Genomic DNA, 18,443 nt, shown 5'->3' on the forward strand with positions numbered 1-18,443 from the left:
ATTACAGCTGAGATATTTTCATTTATTTCTAGTTAAATACAAATTTAAATTGTTATCTGAAAAATGCCAGTGAAATCAGCTTGCATTGTTTCTGTCGAGAAACGTGAAATTTAGTTAAGTGATAGCCATTTAACTAGACCCATGAGAAAGTGTTTTTCACTCTCTGTTTGAAGGGTGTTAATTAAATAACTCTCAGTATAACAAATTGCTTATACAATTTTAGCCTCCAAGAAAACACTGAAGCTCTCATCTTCTGCATTATCTTTGCCCTCACAATTAAGTCTCTGTTGTCCCAAAGCTAACAGCCCTCATTCAATTATTTTTAAGATTACCAGTAAAATATCCTTATTTCAAAAGAAATTACAGGTTCTCCATAACTGCAAATCCAGTATAGGAATGGGACAGAAGTATCTGGAATCTGCAGATTTTTCTCATTACATGTAACCATCAGTCACATTATGCAAAACCCAGTGAAATGAAGGGATTTTTTTTTTTCTTTCAAAAACTTGCATGTTTTTCCATGTCAAAAACTTTGGACAAGGCCTTCAGAATTACACAAGGATGGATGAGCATGTGTTGTGCCCCAATGTTTGTTCTGAAATTCATTAGGTGCTTAATTTTTGCTGCTCTGGTGTATTTTGGAGGGAGCCCCACAAAGAACTTTCATTAACAGAGATAGGAATCCAGTATATTTAGTGATACATGGGATGAAACCCATTGGGATCCTATCCTAGGCACTGGAAAGTGCTACACAGCTAAAGGGGAAAAATAATTTGCGAGTACTGTGCATCAGTCAGTATTTAGACCATGCTGCACAACTGATCCAATTTGCAGGAGAATTGAGAAAGCCCTGGATCACCCTTTGTTTAAACATTGTTCACAATGCTCCTAAAATACACAAAATTAAAAACATCCAATAAATGAAACTCAAAACAAAAAGCCACGTTGAACAAAAGCAGAACAGAAAGCCCCGCAGTGGTGAGAAGCACATGCCAAGTGCTGGCTGATGCACACGATGGCAAATGTTAAGATGGTGTAAAACACGACTACGTAAAAGAAGCGGATTCATGCAGTTAGCGCTTGTTCACCTGACTGCCCAACAGAATCAGCAGTGGAGAGAGCACTAGTGGACCTGGAATGACGTCGAGAAGCTGCAAGTAGAAGGAATGGCAACACCCACAGGATTAACACACATCGAACCCGAGACAGAAAACGCCACAATTGGAGGGGATGCGTGTGAGCGCTGGGGCAGAGGCGCTGCGCAGGCAGGGAAGGGCGCTGCGCGCGGATGCGGAACGGGTGCAGTGCAAGCCCCGCAGCGGCGCCTCCGCCAGCAGCTCCCCTTCCCCTCCTGACTGCCACACGGAGCAGGACACAACTCACTGGGGACACTCCCAGCCCGGGTGCAGCTCAGCACAAGCACCCTGGGCACACCGGCCGCGCTCCAGAGCGGCAGCGGCCGTCACGAGCACGTGGAGCACGTGGAGCACGTTACAGAGAAGGGTTTAGATGTGCCTGATCTAAACCCCAACGTGAAGCCATGAGGAATGGTTACGAATTGTGCTTGCAGGTATTTTTCCACAACATTCTAGCCTATGCATAATAAAACCAACGTTAACAAAGAGAACGAGCAACCACATCAGTAGAAAGAGTCATACAGGGAGGTCACCAACCACGGCAGATAGAGGTCCTTGGGTTGGTTTCTCTTCCAAGTAAACACACGTACACACATATTCAGGTGTTGCTACTTCCACAGGTCTCTTGCTTTTAACAAATTTTGCATACATGTTTCTTGAACTTCAGTCCGTACATGCAGAGCTAACAAGACTATGCACATCACACACCCATCTAGAATGACACATGTATACAAATTGTTAAAAGCAATGGAGTGCACACAGTAGCAGAGGAGCCTAAGCCAAATATAGCTCCCACTTCAATTCCCAGTTGTTAGCAGCACATCGATCACAAAATGCCTTTGGAGAGGTTTTCAGTTCTTGGATTCAGCATAAAAGTGAGTTCTTTATGAAAGCAAATTAAAAATGGGCCCAGTCACTCCCAAATTACAGAAATTTTGTCTCTGTAAAGAAGATTTCCCTATGTCTAGCAATGACATGCTCATGAGCTCAAAGCAATTGACTCAAGAAACCGATTGTTCATTTAAGCAATTCATCACCACAGACTCACTGAAGGCCTTGTTGCTTTAACATCATAACTAGTACTGTCAAGAAACTGAAAAAATAAGCAGAATCACCTTACAATACAAACAGCCTTTGTCAATTATGCACAAAGTGTGCAGCAGAAAAATTCTAAGTCTTCTGCTTAAGGTAAAGCATTCATAAACACAGAAAACCTAATATAATTAAATTCGAATCAGCAACATGAAAAAAATTAAATTTTGGGTTTTTTTCAACTTTGAGAGCTTCACTAAAAGCCATATGCAATTTGGCCTTTGGTCATGGAGAACACATGCAATTATTTAAGATACCTAACCCACTGACATTCTAAGTAAGCTCATGAAAGATCTGCATGATCAGGGCAGGATTATAGACTGAACCTCATAATTAAGGTTTGTAGGTCACAACTGCCTTCTCCCAAGCCATCCACTGTGCCCCTGTGGACACCACTACAAGATGAAGGCCCAGGGAGAAACAAGAATAACAAAAAATTTTTAGAACTCGGATCTCTGCAAGGAGGCTGAGCATAGATTGACTCTTGACAGTTTTTACTAACTTTAGAAGCAGGACTCATGATATACAGAGATGCATACCTGCACTGCAGCCACAAAATGAGTTGCAAAACAACAGGATGTCAGTGCTGACACTGACCATAATACCAGAAAATGTAAGAATCTTGCCATTTACATTTAGTTACTCTGAGTATAATTCACAAATATACAAGTTAAACTTTATAAGCAGAACCAGACCATGCACAGCAGGATTATATTACCTTTGCATTATTGCAAGATTAACTGGGTTCTAAAAATACTGTAAGAGAACCACATTGTTTTGGCTTAAACTGACATATATAAATTCCTGTATAAATTCCTCAGATGAAAGACACACCAAATAATTAACAAGTTCATGAACATATTTGATCTTAAAGCATTTCAATGAAAACACAAGAAAAAGGCAATAAAGTAACAACTACATTGGGTAACTATTGTAACATTGATATTTCCTCCTCATGTAACCTTTATGATCTAATAACAATGTATTTCTAGAAATGCATTACTCTTCAGGTAATGAGATGACTTTTTCCTCACAATGAACAGTGTAACACACATCTGTAACTGAGACTTTATAATCAGTGTAAGAGATTCAGCACTGGTGGAAGTGCACAAAGCTCACACCAACCATGGCTCTGATACACTGCATTTGCTTTTCAGAACAAGGGTTCAAGACAGTACTCCAACTGCTGTACTTTCAATGAAATAAAACACAGCACAGTGACATAGAACATTGACAAGTTAACACTGAAATCCAGCCTACTTATACATTTTGGCTGGAGGAAACAAAAGCTTCATTCAAAACTGAAGCTAGGCAGGTTAACTATAAAAATAAGCTACAGTTGTGGATTTACTGTCTTTTTCTAGATCTCCTATGAAATCAGCTTCATTTTATCAATAAAAAGTTCATCTATTTATCTTAAAGAGCCATGAAACAAGTTACGAATCAAAGTTGAACTCCTTCCATTTTTCACCAGAAGTAGAGATATTAATGTAAACAGATTATTTTACATCTCAATATAATTAAGTCATTGAACCCAAAAACTTCCCCAATATTAAAACTTGTGCTATGTTTGCACACTACACAATTGTATTTTGTCACTATGTGCAAATTAGATACTGTAACACCATTCTTCATTAAACTACTACATAAATGAAGAGGGCCTGGAGATCAACTGTATTGCATGTCTGAGATGACATGTTTTGATACAAAAAGTAATGCATTTGGTTGAATATGTGATATGGTATTTGATCAGAAACATTAACTATCTTGCTGCATTAAGCATTGTGCAGAAAAACTGCATATGGTAAGTATAATGAGATTTTCTATTTGTACTGTACACTTTAACTGCAGTTCAATGATGCGCCTTTAAAATCTCCATCTTTCCTTAGTTTTACACTTCCTGACAAAATTTCCTACAAAATAGCATTGTAACTTAATTGATGATTGACTGTCCTATAAAACCTCTACAAAAAGAGCTCTGCTATCTCCGCTGGGGGATTCAGGATAAAAATTATATACTGTAACTGTACCTAGCTGTAAGAAAATTGAATAATGAATAATTGAGTCACTCAAAAACAGACTACCATGCTAGAAAACTACTTCACTGTGACCTAGAAAATCCAGGCTTGTCCTCCCATAGATTCCAATCAGTGTTATTAAACGAAGCACAGCAGCCAAATTCAAGCTGATTCAATGAAACTAAAAATTGCAAAAGTTCAAACTAAGCTATTTCCCTGCTAACAGTGAAGTGCTGAGAACCAGAATTGAAGCATGCAGAAGAAAACAGAAGGGGAAAAAAATAGGGTTGGAAATGGGGAGTGTCAGGAATCCAGAGGACAGAAAAGAGCTCATTCCACCTAGCAGTGTCTTGAAAGGGCAACCACAACAAGGGAAAAAGGAAAAAAAAATATTGACCCTTAAAGCTCCAATGCCTACATGTACTCACCAAGTGGAGGGAAGCCCCGAGCAGGGCTTGTATCTCGACTGCTCTCACGGCTGGTATCACGACTGCACCCCTGACTCATGCTGGGTCGGGGGATGCGACTGCTCCGTGCTAGCATGCAGCATGGAGAGTTTCAGAGAAGGTGAACAAGTTTAATGAGGACAGAAAGCTCAAAGTCAAGTCACAGTTCTGTTAGTTATGGTAATTATTACATTAGTAATTACAATTTGTAGCAGCCTGCTCAGGCTCTTAACAAACCAGCTACCTTACATGCTGAGCTATGTTTGTGATGTGAAATTTCAGCAGCGTTAATGTCTGGCTGACAGTCTGCTTTTTTCTTAAGCAATCCAAGTTTTGTTATTCAAGTAGAGCAGGAATCTTTAATCATTTAGGGAAGCTCTACTGTTGCAAAACAGATGAGGCTGAAAGAAACCCTTCCGGAATATTTCTTCCTTCATTTTAAAATAAACACCCTTCTAGAGCAAAATAGCAGACAAAAATTTCTTTAAGTAATCATAATACCAATATTATATTTTTACATAGATTTGCCTTTCACAAGGAGAGGTTTTTGAACAAATATCCTAAGGGAAAAAAGGGTCTACTGCACAGACTTGCAGAGAGATCTTTCTCCAATGAAAGATATTGGGGAAAAAAGTTTAGAACCTCAATACCTGAAAGACAGGTTAAAAAGTGATTTAAATTTAAAGAGCGCAGTAGCTTCAGATATTTGACTTCTGCTCCTTAGACATTCCTAGAAGCTTATCTTAAGGGTTTTATATGCACACAGTTTGAGACATATGCACACTTCAGGGGATCCTTAAACCACATTTTTTACTTGGACAAAACCCTACATGCCTGCAGATGTTTGAGACTCTGCATGTTTTAAAAATGTTTGCAGAAAGTTATTTAGTAAGCTTTGTGCCTGATGAAGAATACAAGATTTTCTTGGCAAAAATGAGCAGTTAATTGTCAGGAGAATTTAATGACAAGAGGGATTTCCCTTGCTGTTTTGAAAAGGCAGTAGCATATTTCAAGTGTTCAGGAATCACCATGAAGGAATTTTCTCAGGTACAGAGAAAAACTAATCTACCAGCTTTGATGACAACACAGCAGAGGTATATATGCATTAATATGAGCATGCTAATACTTTGACTGTATCCTCATTTTAATAAAAATAGTGTCATTTGCATGCTTCAGAATATATATATTCTTATAAATCTCTACTGGGTTTGTATACAGAGCTTAAATGCCTAGACTCAAGCTGAAGTCCTTCGACAGTGCTACAGTGCTCTCACATACACTGGATATATTAGCATCCTTCAAGCAAAACAGTACAGAACAAAATAGAAACCTTCATATTTAGGCTTTAAAATTCAAATAGAGACTTCTGCCAGATTCTTGCTTTGTCAAATCCCTCCCAGTTTTGCAAAAGCAGTTCATATCTCTCCGATGAATTAATGGTTCTGATGGTTGACCTTGGATGGCAGACAATGCAAGATGAGCTATCAACCAAGCTGATTACATCACCATAATGTCTAATGGTGCTGTGTAAGATGGTCTTACAATAAATAAGACAGACTAAATTATAAGAACTGGATGAAATTAGGGTCCATGAGTACAATAATCCCATCTCAGAAGTACAAGGGGAAAAGCTGACAGGTGAGCTACAGGTAAAAGTAACATTAAAGTTCTCCAAACACTTGGTTTGAAATTGCAGACTCTCTAGAAGCAAACTTCTCATTCTTGGGTCTCATGCTTAGATGTAAATAATGGCAGTCTTCACATCAGGTTTGCACAAGCAGTCATTTCTCTGAAACAGAGAAGATCTGCCCATCTTTTCTATAATACAACCCTACTAAAAACAGTAAAGGCTCTTTAGAGAGGGAGAGATGTGAATGATTAAAAAAATTAGTGGATGCACACAATAGATTCTCTTTCCATACCAGCTAACAGCAGCAGCATGAAGTATGAAGAAAAAGCAATTTAACTGCATTGTCCTACACTAGTAGAACAATGCTACAATGAAGCATAATAGTGACTTCACAAACAGAACACCCAAACACTGGGTACTCCAGGATTAATGGTCAAATAAAAGGGTTGCATGTTACTGGATACATAAGAAAAACAAGAAAAAAATGGATTGAAAAGAACTGAAGGATGAGTCTGCTGTGGACTCCCAGGCACCTGCCTCTCATTTTCACCACCACATTGTGCAGAGATTTTGTATCAGCTACTCAGACTATTTCCTTTAGACAGAGCCAGCAGTAAAAGCCAGCAGTGTTGTCATTTAGCTAAGTTTCTCATACTGTGACAGTCTGTCTCTGCAGTGCAGGGAGCAAAAGCAAAGACAGACAAAGTCTCAATTTGAGAATTCTCAATCCCCAAAAGCTGGACAGAAATCAATTGAATGAGTAGCAGAATGGATTAAGAGGAGTAGGCAGCATAAAAGCAGACAGTGTGTCCACTGCCAACTCTGCTGTGAGAAAGTCTAGGACAGGACAAGGATGGGTTATTTTCAATAATATTTTCAACTTTCTAATGTGTACTGTACATCTAAGTTTTATCAATTTCATCTGGAAAGTCGGAGCACTCAGACATGGCTCACACCATTATTAAAACACACTATTAAGCAATCTTATGCCAGTGGAACCCAAGAGATGCAAATATCATCAGCAGAACATGAAAGTGACCCTGTTTACCACTTGGAAGAAACAGGTATTTCATTAGGGTGTGAATTTTTATGATTCTTAAGTGGAGACTTAAAATTATTCAGATGCTTTCTTACATCAATACCAGCATTTTAAAGTCTGAAATTCTGCCAAACAGCCACGGGAAAGCTCTGCAGTGGGGAACACCCAGCCTAGGCAAGTCAAGAACTGCCTGCAGATTTCCAATAAATGTACAGAGCATAACCCCAACAGAAAGTGCTGCTGCACAGAGCTGATAGGCAGCTGTGCTTGCTCCACTTTTTGGAGAATGGTTGTCTTAAATCTCTCATTTCTTTCAGATCCAGCTGTACCACACAATCTGCAGAGCATCCAACAGAATTAACTTCAGGCTGGTAATTTTCAATCCATGGGAAATGGACATCACCTGTTTGAGCAGATGATCTCCTTCAAGGGGCCCAAAGAAACACTCAAGATTAAGTGGATTGCACTCCTCCTTCCCCAAGAGGATATCACCACCAGTAAAACTCACTGAGCAGACAGCAGAGGCAAGCTTAAAACTGAAGTGCCACAGAAGCAGAGCCATATAGGTCACCAGACAGGACCTCAGCACTGAATGTGCCTTGTTGTCCTGCCTCTGGGGAAACAAAACCTTCTTTAAGTTTCCAGCACACAGAAGGAATCTACTTCAAGGATACCTGTAGTCATCATGGCAATGAAAGCTAGCAGCAAGGTACTGATGCTAACAGGCATCCACATGCAGAGGGCTCTATTATTGCAACTGCCCTAGGAGGCCCTGAAAAACTCCAGGGGATGGTTTCTGTATTTGAAATCAAGGTGAGTGGGAGTCTATTTAATGAAATGAGCAAACAAAATAAAATATCAGGGAAATATAGAGACTAAAGCAACACAATAAGGAAGCATAAAATACTGTTAGCTACTATGTTACAAAGTAGTAAGTACAATGGAATAATCATATATAGTTGACAGCTCAAAAGCTATCTCCATCTGGGTCAGCATCACAATTTTCAAAATCCAATAAATAAGACAGAATTTCTGCAACTGAACAGTAAAGTGTCAGACACTGCTGTTTCCATAACAGCTCAACAGGCTGTGTCCACCATCCTGGGAGGAATAGCTGAAAGCCACACATCTGATAGATGTCAGAGCTCTCTCCCACTCTCAAAGAACAAGCACTGATTTGTGTTCTCAGGGAGCACATCAGAGAAATGAGATACAAATTATTCTTCCAAAAGAATTCAAGGCTCCTGTAATATACCTGAAAGCAGGCAACCCAAGAGTGAGGATTTTACACAAGGCATTTTACACAAGGCATTTTCCCTTCAGGTGCTCGAGAATGTTTAAAATCAGACCACGTAATATGATGATCAGCTTAAGCATGTGTGATGGCACCATCCACCATTCTTTGCTTCCTCCTAAAAAACAATGCTCTTCTACACAGTGATAGCAAAACAATTACCTCTAGTATTTGGGAAGCACTTTACATTTTAAAAGCAACGAACAGAAAAGTACAATGTATTCATCCAGAGTCCACAAAATAGATCAGACATGAGAAGAACACTAAATTTGGAAAAGCAGTCACAATGAATATGCAGTATTTCTTATGAATCATAATGGGATACACACTCAGGTGCTTTAAACTGATTTCAGTATACTGAAAGTGAATAAAATACTTCTTTATTAACAGCCTCCTCTAAATAGAAATGCAGCTCAAATGTAAAACATAAAACTATTGCTAAGGCAATAGTTATAAATAGTTATAAATTTAATTGTCAACAGAATTTCAATCAATTTCAATCCACTAGTAAAGTCTTTGGAGATAAAAAAATAATTTGGTATCAATATCATTCTTTTTTTACATTAACTTCAAACTTATGAAATATTTTCTATTAAAATTGAAAGTGTTCAGACAGCACATTGACTACCTTTTCACTTCACCTCAAAGTTTCATATATATTTACTCACCTGACTTAAAAAAGTGCTGATAAATTAGAAAATAGAAACTATTACAGAATATTTACGTAACAGTCACTAATATGAGAGTATCAAAACCAGAACAATTAATACATAAGTCTAAAATGTGTTCTAAGAATGTGACTCCAGGATATTAAGGACGAGAGAAGCAAACCATTTAAGATGCAAAATTTCTAAAATAATCCAAGAAGGTGTTTTTTTGCCTTTGATTCCATATGACTATAATGATTGCTCAACTCATTTTACAACTAAGCTTAAATGAGGCCTTTTTGCTGGGATGGTTATTCACAATTGTTCTTGCTTCCTGAACTAATAATATTGCTCATGTTGAATTTCAAACAGAAAACGCATCACGACATTTCTAGGCTTACTTTGAAACCACAAGCTCAACCTGGAAAATTGAAATGACTCTCCTATAAAGCACAACCACATTAACTTGTCAGCTGGAAAGCTCAGAGTATCAGTGAGATGAGCAGCCTCCCAGGCAGCAGGAAAGCCCCTCCTGCAAGCAGGGCAGGCAGCCCAGCAGGGCAGTGACTGTCCTTACCTAGGCCTATTCTGTTGGGACTCGTCTCCCGGCTGCAGCCCTGGCTCCGCGGAATCTTGCTGCGCTTCTCTGAGGATGATGGCACTGGCTGGACTCTGGATGTGCCACTGCTCAGGCCACCATAGGAGCTTCCTAAGAGCTTACCCGGAGAACTGGAGCGGCTACCAGCTGGAAGAGAACCAGAAATATAAAAAAAATTAAAACTCCCCCAAGATTTTAGACACACTGACAGAAAAACCAGAACACAATCAGCTCTGTGTAATTTAATCCAAATCTCTCAGAAAACTAATGGGAGTGCTCCCTATAAGCTTTCAAGAAGACTGAGGAAAGCCTGTAGGCAATGAACACTGACATCAGCAACCCTCTGCTGCCCATGGAGATCAAGCCCAATGCAGACACTGCAGTGTATGAACACCCAAGTTGGCTTTAGGAGAGCTTGTGGAGGTGCTGGGGCAGCCTTGCTGCAGCAGCAAGGGATGTCCAGGCTGCCTCACCTCCTCCTAAAGCAACACCAACCAGCCTGTGTGCAGAGCTGTGCTGCAGTGCCCTGGCTTCTGGCACAGGGCACCTGCTTCAAAGCAGCTCAGGTAGCTTTGTGCTACACTGCAGTGGTGGCATTGCTTTTCTGCAGTAATTCAGTGAAGGAAAATGAAAAACCCAACACATCTGAACAGATCAGCACAATAATGACTAAATCCCATGAGCCACAGACTTGCAGGGATGTTGGCTTACTTAGGTCTGGCTGGTTAAACCTAAGTTATTTATTTTTCAGATGATGAAAATTTTTAGCAAGTTGAATGGTTGTCCTGCTTTTTTTCCCTCATCTTTTTGAATAGTCCATGGCAACTCTACATTTCTTCTAAGAAATGAGCATGTGAGTCCCTGAAAATCTGCTGTTGCCATTATTATTTCTGACATTAAATTTAATTGCTGAAACAGCCAGGAAAAGTACATGTGAAAGGGTTGCAAGATCATACTCGGGCAAGCTCACATTTTGAACCAGTACTCATACTGACTTCTTCCTGAAATGCTTCTAAACACCTCACAAAAATTTTATTTCCAAATATTGTCACAAATAGTTGAAGACTGTTCTTCTGCCTTAATTTAAGCACATATGCAACAGTGTCACAAACAATACCATAGCACATGTATAAACTTACTTGCCCCCTCCAATTTCTTGGCCAGAGCCATTCCAGACCAATCAAATATACTCCAACATTGTATGGGGTTCTGGCTCCATTCCCCCCACCCCAAGTAACAGGTGCCAGTCTTCTACACAGCACCAGGACCTAAAAGTCATCTCACTGGTACCAGCAGGGATGTACTGAAGCAACTGAGAGAAGAATTCAGCCCCTGGGGTTTGAGCCAGCTTTGACATCAGAACGCACTTACCATGTTTGATTAGTGGGAGAAAGCAAAATCACCTGCCACACACATTTTGATTTATGACTCCAACAAAATGCTTTTTAAGTCTTACAGTTAGGAGAGAATGAGGAAAGCTAAAAGCTTAGCAGTTAAAAAACGTGAAGGAAATAATGTGAAAAAGCAAGAAAGGGAAAATGTTTCTTACCACCAGCAGGATTAGCTGATCTGGATCCTTGATTATGAGGGCAGACCAAGGGACAGGCAAAAAGTGGATTAAAAGACAGCAAGACAATACAGCGTTCAGCATGCGGTTTGTGCAATACACAGTACAGACAGATCTCTTTGCTAACATGTCACTCCTAAAGCCTCTGCAGAATGCAGTGAGCTAATGTGCAGAGGTAGCTAAACTTCCCAAAGCTGACCAAAGTCTCAGCAAAATGTCAATCAAGACACCAAGACCCAAGTTCTGCTCTAACCTGCACCCCAACCCAGTCTGCAAAATTACAACATGGTTATCCCACTGTGTGGGCATGGAGAATTTGGGACTGACTCCTTACATTTGAATTTGTAAATTATTCCATGCAACATTTGGTTTAAGGATAAAGATCACATCTGGCTGGGCTAGGCTAGAAACTCAGCAAACTAGACCAAGGCAGCAGGTCCAGACATGACCATCCTAAATCTTTATAAGACACTCAATAGAAACATTAGGTGTATAATCTTTGAAACTTTTAAATAACTATTTTTAAATACTTCTGATACTTGTCTCATCTGGTCTGACCATTTTTCACCACTAATTTTAGGGAAAAAAAGGACGATTCTGGCTTTGGATCAGTTCAAGGTCCAACACTGAAGAAATCAATTTATATTAGCATCCCAAAGCCCAAATATATCCTTAAAACCTCATTGTAAAGATTCCAATTTGATCCCATGCTCAACATGGGGATCTTTCTGCAGCTCTCTCAGCCTAACAGAGGGCTATAAACTTTTTCATCCCCCCAGCACGACAGAGCAAAGCAATGAAAGAATGAACAGAGAAGGGCTTTCAAATAGGTGTACAAAGCAAGACAAGTCCTCAGAACAGACAGGTCCTTCCACAAACCCAATCTCCTATTCACAAGGCTGAAGGTCCTCATAACAAGGAGTTTCTCCCTCTCTCCAGTTCCTTTTACAACTCTGAGTGACAAAATTCCCCTCAGATACACATGACAAATATGCAGCAGCACCATATGTGTGGCTCCTAGGAGAAAACCATGCCTTGCCAGGAAGCCAGAGAGCGCAGATGTGTCATGTGAATCAAAGCAGAACCCTTTTTCCCATATCTACACAAAATAGGTAATGTCCTATTTTCAACTGATGCCAAACCCCATTAATTTTAGACAGCTCACGTGTTCACACATACAGAAATAGAGTCACATAAGCAGAGGAGAGGTTTGGCAGGGCAAGCAGTCAGCTACAGGCACAGGGAGTGTCTCAGCAAGACACAGTGCCAGTTATTTAGAGCTACACATCACAGCAACATGAAATTCTGCTGCACGACTGGTAAAGAAAGGCTGCAGCTCAGCACTCAGATTTGGGGCCCTGTTTGTCAGCAGGAGCACACACTGGCTAGGTGGGGATCTGTTTCATCACATATCCAAAGTGAGCCCAATTCTCTGACGGTGCTACTCCAACTCAAGAGAAGCACATGAGTAATTCTTTGCTCTGCTGCCCAGGAATAAAGCAATTCTTACGCTGGGACTGTGACACTACTTTAGCCCGGCTGCGGCCGCGGGTGTCAGCAGGCGTGGAGGTGACGCTGGTGGCACTGCCCGAGCTCTGCCTCCTGGTGCGAATCCGACCTGCGGGAATGCAAACACACACACACTGGTAACAGGTTCCTCACCAAGGCAGCAGCAGCATCTAACTATACACACAGCTACCCAGGGTACAAAAGAAGTTTACTGGCAGAGGCAACACCTTTTATTAGGCTGGCTGAGATGCAGAGGAGGGAGGGGAAACAGTCACAGCCCACAGTCCAAAAATTTCTTTGCCTTCTGTAATGCCATCAGCCAGTTTAATTAAAAAATGTTACCTCTCTACAGCCCTTGCTCCTGTTCTATAGTAGCTTCTTTACAAAGAATCAACAATAAAATAATTCAGGTCTCCTAAATGCAGCTTCCTGTATCAAATTATTACTTTCTGACAAGGTGATCACCCTTTCAGAGGCAGGTGCGACAGATGCCCTCCCAAATTCCATCGCTGGGATTTCCAACTAGCTGTCTTTATATCCTGCTCCACCTGTGCAGGCTGGCATGCACTCCTGTGACCGTCTGTCAACACAGTCTGATCACACTTTTATTTCAGGCTCATTGAATTTTGCCTGCTGTTTACAGGTCCCTTATATTTATCCAGAGATCAGTGCAACTCTACTTGTAATGGAGAGCCCTATTTAACATAATCAGTGTTGAGAAAAACAGTGTGCCTTCTCTTTATTTAAGCAGAGAATGGATATAAAGTCTCAAAGTGTTCTCAGTCCTTGTTCTGTCCTTTCCTCATGGAAAAGCCCAGAAATTTGAGCTAGGAAAGCTTACTGGGTCATCAGTTCATCCCCTTCCTGGGGCAGGGTAGTTTCCTACAGAATGTTCTTTCCAGTGCTAAGCTTCAATTATCTGTCTCTAGTTAATGGGAAAGAAATGATAATTAAGAGTAACACAAAGAAAGCCTCCATCAATACTTTTCAACACATCAGTTCTTAGCCAAATCTGAAGCTTTTTTCTCAGGACTCATGCCAGTGCTATCCTGCATTCAGAGGATGACTTCAAGTTTCAGGCACAATAATGAAAGGAAAAAAACCCACAGCAGGTAAGAGAAGTCTAGACAACTGCACCCAGTGGTTATAGATACTCATCTCCTGCCCTCTGTCTCCAGCATAAGCATACAGGGAAATACAAACAGGGAGACAAACACTTCCCACCCAAAAACCCACTTCACATAAGGCACACATGCAGGACAAGACAATGGCAAGCAGCCCAGACAGAGCAATTGGAAGCTATGTTCTCTCTCTGAGCTCTCAAATTTATTCATAACATGGTCTGAAAGCTTCTGCTAGACACAAAGTGACAAGGAGAGCCTAACTTGGAGAAGAAAGGGCAAATTTGTTTGCAAGGGAAAAAGCCTACAAGACAACTCTACTTCAAATCTCTCCACCAGCGCCTGGTTTCAAAACAGCTCAGTAGGCAAAGTACAGGTATGTACATTCAAACAATGGCTTACAGATGAGACACGGCAGGAATCATCAGCATAAAACTGGGAAACAAAACTTTCTAATCACTGGCTCAAGTGAACAAGCTCTGAGCACACCCCTGTGGGTCCAACAGCCATAAAACTGGCTGCTGATGTCTTTACCACCAGCAAGGCTGCAGATTCCTCTGCTCTAGGGCATTCTTGTCCCTTGCACACCTGATGTACCACCAGAGGCAGCTCTGGAGCTCTCTGCCAGCCAGATCCCACCCCATGCAAGTTTGGCACAGCTGCACAGAGGTGAGCAGAGCCACTCTGTCACTTGTTAGCTCCAAGGCAGGCAGGCACGGGGAAGGAGCCAGGCAGACACTGCACTCCTCTCAGAAGACTCAAGGCTTCCCTTCATTTCTACCAGGAGGCATCACAGTAAGACAAGAATTTAAACCTGACCAGGAACCAGTCATGAAATTCATTTACATCCTTCCAGAAGGCCAGTGGGAGGCCTTGGCATTGCAGGAAGTCCTAGGGGGAAATCAAGCTGAAATTCAAGGCCACACACAGTAGCAGGCAGTACTGGAAGACACATTTAGACATGGGCCAAGAATGGGTGAGAAGGGACTGATGTCTTCTCTTACACAAAGGCCACTTAAGATCCTCAAAATTTCCTGAATTTTTCTGCATCTGCAAAAGCTTTTTTTTGTTTGTTTCTTGAATCTTCATCAGGTGACTAAGAAAGGGAAAACTGGGATAAGATATGTGACTTTTCCAACTTAAGAAATACAAAGCCTAAAATAAAACATGAAGTGAAACTGAGGTTATCTTCTGAAATCAATCCTAGAGGTTTTAAAAAATAATAAAACAGAACTAATGCAAACTTAATTAACACGTGATTATCAGCAGGATTGGAAAAAGAGAACTCAGCCCTATCTGAAACCCCTGAGGGCTGGTGGACAGATTCCTACCAATTTCAGCAGTTTATGAATGAATGAATGCATGCAGGCCCAGGAACAAAATTCTGCTTTCTTTTGGACTGGTACATTTGCACACTGATTTAGGCCTATTGGGTGTCAGAGGGAACAATGTCAGACAAGTTTTTCTTCTACAGGAGGAACAGAGTCCCAACACTGATACAGATTTTTTTTATCCTTTAAAAAATGCTGACAATCATTTGAACATTGCACTGGACTTGCATTGTGCAAATGGATTTTTAATATATATTATACCAAATACAGCATGAATATATAATTGTTAATCCATACAACACATATGTGTCTTCTACATTCCCCCAGGAATTTCATTTGCAAACAAGAATCTGCACTCACATCTAAGAGTTATTTGCACATAGGACTATGTGTGTGGCTTTATCATTCTAACCCAGACAGAAAAACTAATTTCAAGCAGGACTGGAAAAAAAAAATCAAGTTATTTAGACTTTTTTGTTGCTCTTTAATTCAAGCAAACACCTCCCCTCCTAAAACTTCTTTGCTTTCAAGTGGGTTTGTCTCCATATCTAGCTCAAACTACAGATGTAGCAATCCATATTTCATAACCATTATTTTTCTGCTGCATTCAAAAGTATTGCTGCTTCCTAACAACAACAGCATAGCAAAGGAACAGATAAAGAGTGCTAGTTTCCAAAAACCATAAAAGTATTTCCATAAAAAAGCCTTTGATCTAAATTTGACATGTGACACAGTGATGCTGGTACAGAAAAGGTTTTGAAAGACTCCATATAAATGCATTGTGTTAAGAAACCATTTCTGGACTTCTAGGAGGTTTTGGTTTTATTTTTTACAGTTACTGTCATTTTTACAACAATGGTTCAGAATCAACCCTGAAATGTCTAACAAACACCTAAACCTAGAAAGGTTGTTTTGGCTTTTTGGTTTTTGTTTTGTTTTGTCAGAAAAGGAACAAATTAAGGAAGGTTCTATGATAAAATAACATTTGTGCTTTGGAAAAGGCTTCACTTGGCAGGTTGAGCCCTCTGGGTGGATACTGCAGCATCCCCATCCCCAGTGCTCAGAACAGTCACAGGCTTTATACGACACTCAGTCTGAAGAAAATGGTTTTCAAATAGTCTAGAAATGGCATGTAACAGCTCCACAACTCACTTTAATCAATTCCATGCTGTGAATAGGCACACCTACAACCACAAGTTACACATGGATGCACTGGGATGATGATGGTCTCTCCAGGGATCAGGTTAATGCATTTAGGTTAACCAGCACTGGGATTTTTGCCCCATTTGAAGGAAAACATTCCTGAAAGAGCCTCTAGCCCTAGCTGTATCACTGCTAAATAACAAATGGACAGGGGAGACACACAGAGATCAACTAAAATGCTTTGCAGATAATATTAAAAAACTTTTTACAACCACCATATTTAGCACTTCTTCAACATTGGAAGACCTGACTCTGGACCATGATTTTCCCTGAGAGAGGCACTTGGGTTTTACATAGGATCTCCCTCCAAAGCACAGGGCTCAGTGAAGAATCCACTTTACCCTATACAAACAAACACAGCCAAATCAACTCAGCACTTGAAAAGGGATGGAGCAAGAAAAGTAAGAAATCTCCCCCCTGAACAGTTCTGTGTAAGGTACCACTGTCAGACACAACTCTGAATTAAGCCTTATCCTTAAGGACAAGGGAGAGCTTTAAGGCAGAGAAGAAAACAAGAATGGTGATTTCTTTAAACTTGTGTTACTCCCAAAACCTTTGACAATGCACTCAAGGTGTCCACCTGAGCCTAAGTTATGGGAAAACTGTAACAAACCCCATTTTATTGCCTTTCTGGTGAATAATAAAAACTATTAAAACTTGTGCCACTGACTGCAAACTGCTGATTTTGTTTCGAACTTGCCAGTTGCAGATCAAACCAGCATTTATGTTTTCCCTTTTGGAGAAAGGCTTTGTCTGAAGGGCTTCACTTCATGCTTGCCTTGAAAAAAAAGGTAATACAAATGCTCTGAACCATTCTAATTAATGAAAGCATTATGCACCCTTATAAAATACTCCTTGAAAAGCTGTTTCATGACAAAATAAGCAGAAACTTTTCTAAGGTTTCCTTTTAATCAGGTATAACAAACATGGCACAAGTGCCACCTCCCTAGCACTAGCTGTGAAATCAAGATTGCAAAGGTTTATCTCTTGTGAGCCTTCTGTGCATGAAGCCCTTAAAGCAGTTCAAAAGATCCCCATGCATGAAGGGTCTGGGCAATCAAGGCACATCTGTGCATTGCACTAAGACCTGCACAAACCTCACTGGTACACAGACTCACCTCCCTTCCATAAGGAAATGCACTTCTACAGCATTTGCCAATTGTTGGGATGCCACAACTTAAAACCAAAGGACTGATACTCAGCTCTTGCTTGGCATTCTTGCCACTGGCATCACCTACTTTATGTTGCTCCTTTGTTTGAGCTGCCCAACTCCAAACCAAACCATGAGGAGAACCAAGGGCAAAGCAGATGGAACTGCCAAGTCCACACAATGCTGGCTCCCAGCTGAGGGGAATGAGCACAATTTTACAGTGTAGCTACAGAAAGCCATGATGGGAACCAGACTGCAGATTTAATGTCAAGCTGAACCACACGAAGAAAAGACACAGGAATTTTCTCTTGAATTACTTACTGGTGACCTGCAAAAAACCACAAACCACAGGAGCACAACTGTAGATCACATTTCTGCCTTATGTTCTGTTTCCTTCTGTTTCCAGAGCAAGAGGATGCTTTTCTCTACCCCCACCCTCTTAATTTTTACATTTATGTCAAGAATATTAAGTTTATCTTCCTTGTAGTTCCTGACATAATCTGCAAGATCAGAGTTGGTAGAAGACCTTACTCAGCTTCATTATTCAGTGAAAGACATGCTCAATCCTGAAAAAAAGGTTTTTTTTCCCTGAACTATCTCAAGGGAAAAAGATGAAAAGTTTCAAACAGTGATTAAACTCATTCTTTAAGTACTCTGGCTAT

At 40.5% G+C, this 18,443-nt stretch overlaps 1 protein-coding gene across 15 annotated transcripts in view; it reads right to left on the minus strand.

Annotated features, from left to right (window-relative positions):
• The window catches only part of CLASP1 (cytoplasmic linker associated protein 1), a 166,603-nt gene that overhangs the window by 57,115 nt on the left and 91,045 nt on the right, over positions 1-18,443 (minus strand). For 10 of the 15 annotated variants that reach the window (XM_079310496.1, XM_079310489.1, XM_079310501.1 and 7 more), the window contains 3 exons: positions 12,978-13,085; positions 9,880-10,047; positions 4,675-4,782 (listed from right to left, as the gene is read on the minus strand). In XM_079310496.1, coding sequence (XP_079166622.1) covers positions 4,675-4,782; positions 9,880-10,047; positions 12,978-13,085 — 384 coding nt within the window. The remainder of the gene's footprint in view (positions 1-4,674; positions 4,783-9,879; positions 10,048-12,977; positions 13,086-18,443) is intronic. The other 5 variants (XM_079310491.1, XM_079310488.1, XM_079310490.1 and 2 more) reach the window with 1 other exon arrangement.

The sequence above is a fragment of the Erithacus rubecula genome, assembly GCF_903797595.1.
Source record: "Erithacus rubecula genome assembly, chromosome: 8".
Lineage (NCBI taxonomy): Eukaryota > Metazoa > Chordata > Aves > Passeriformes > Muscicapidae > Erithacus > Erithacus rubecula.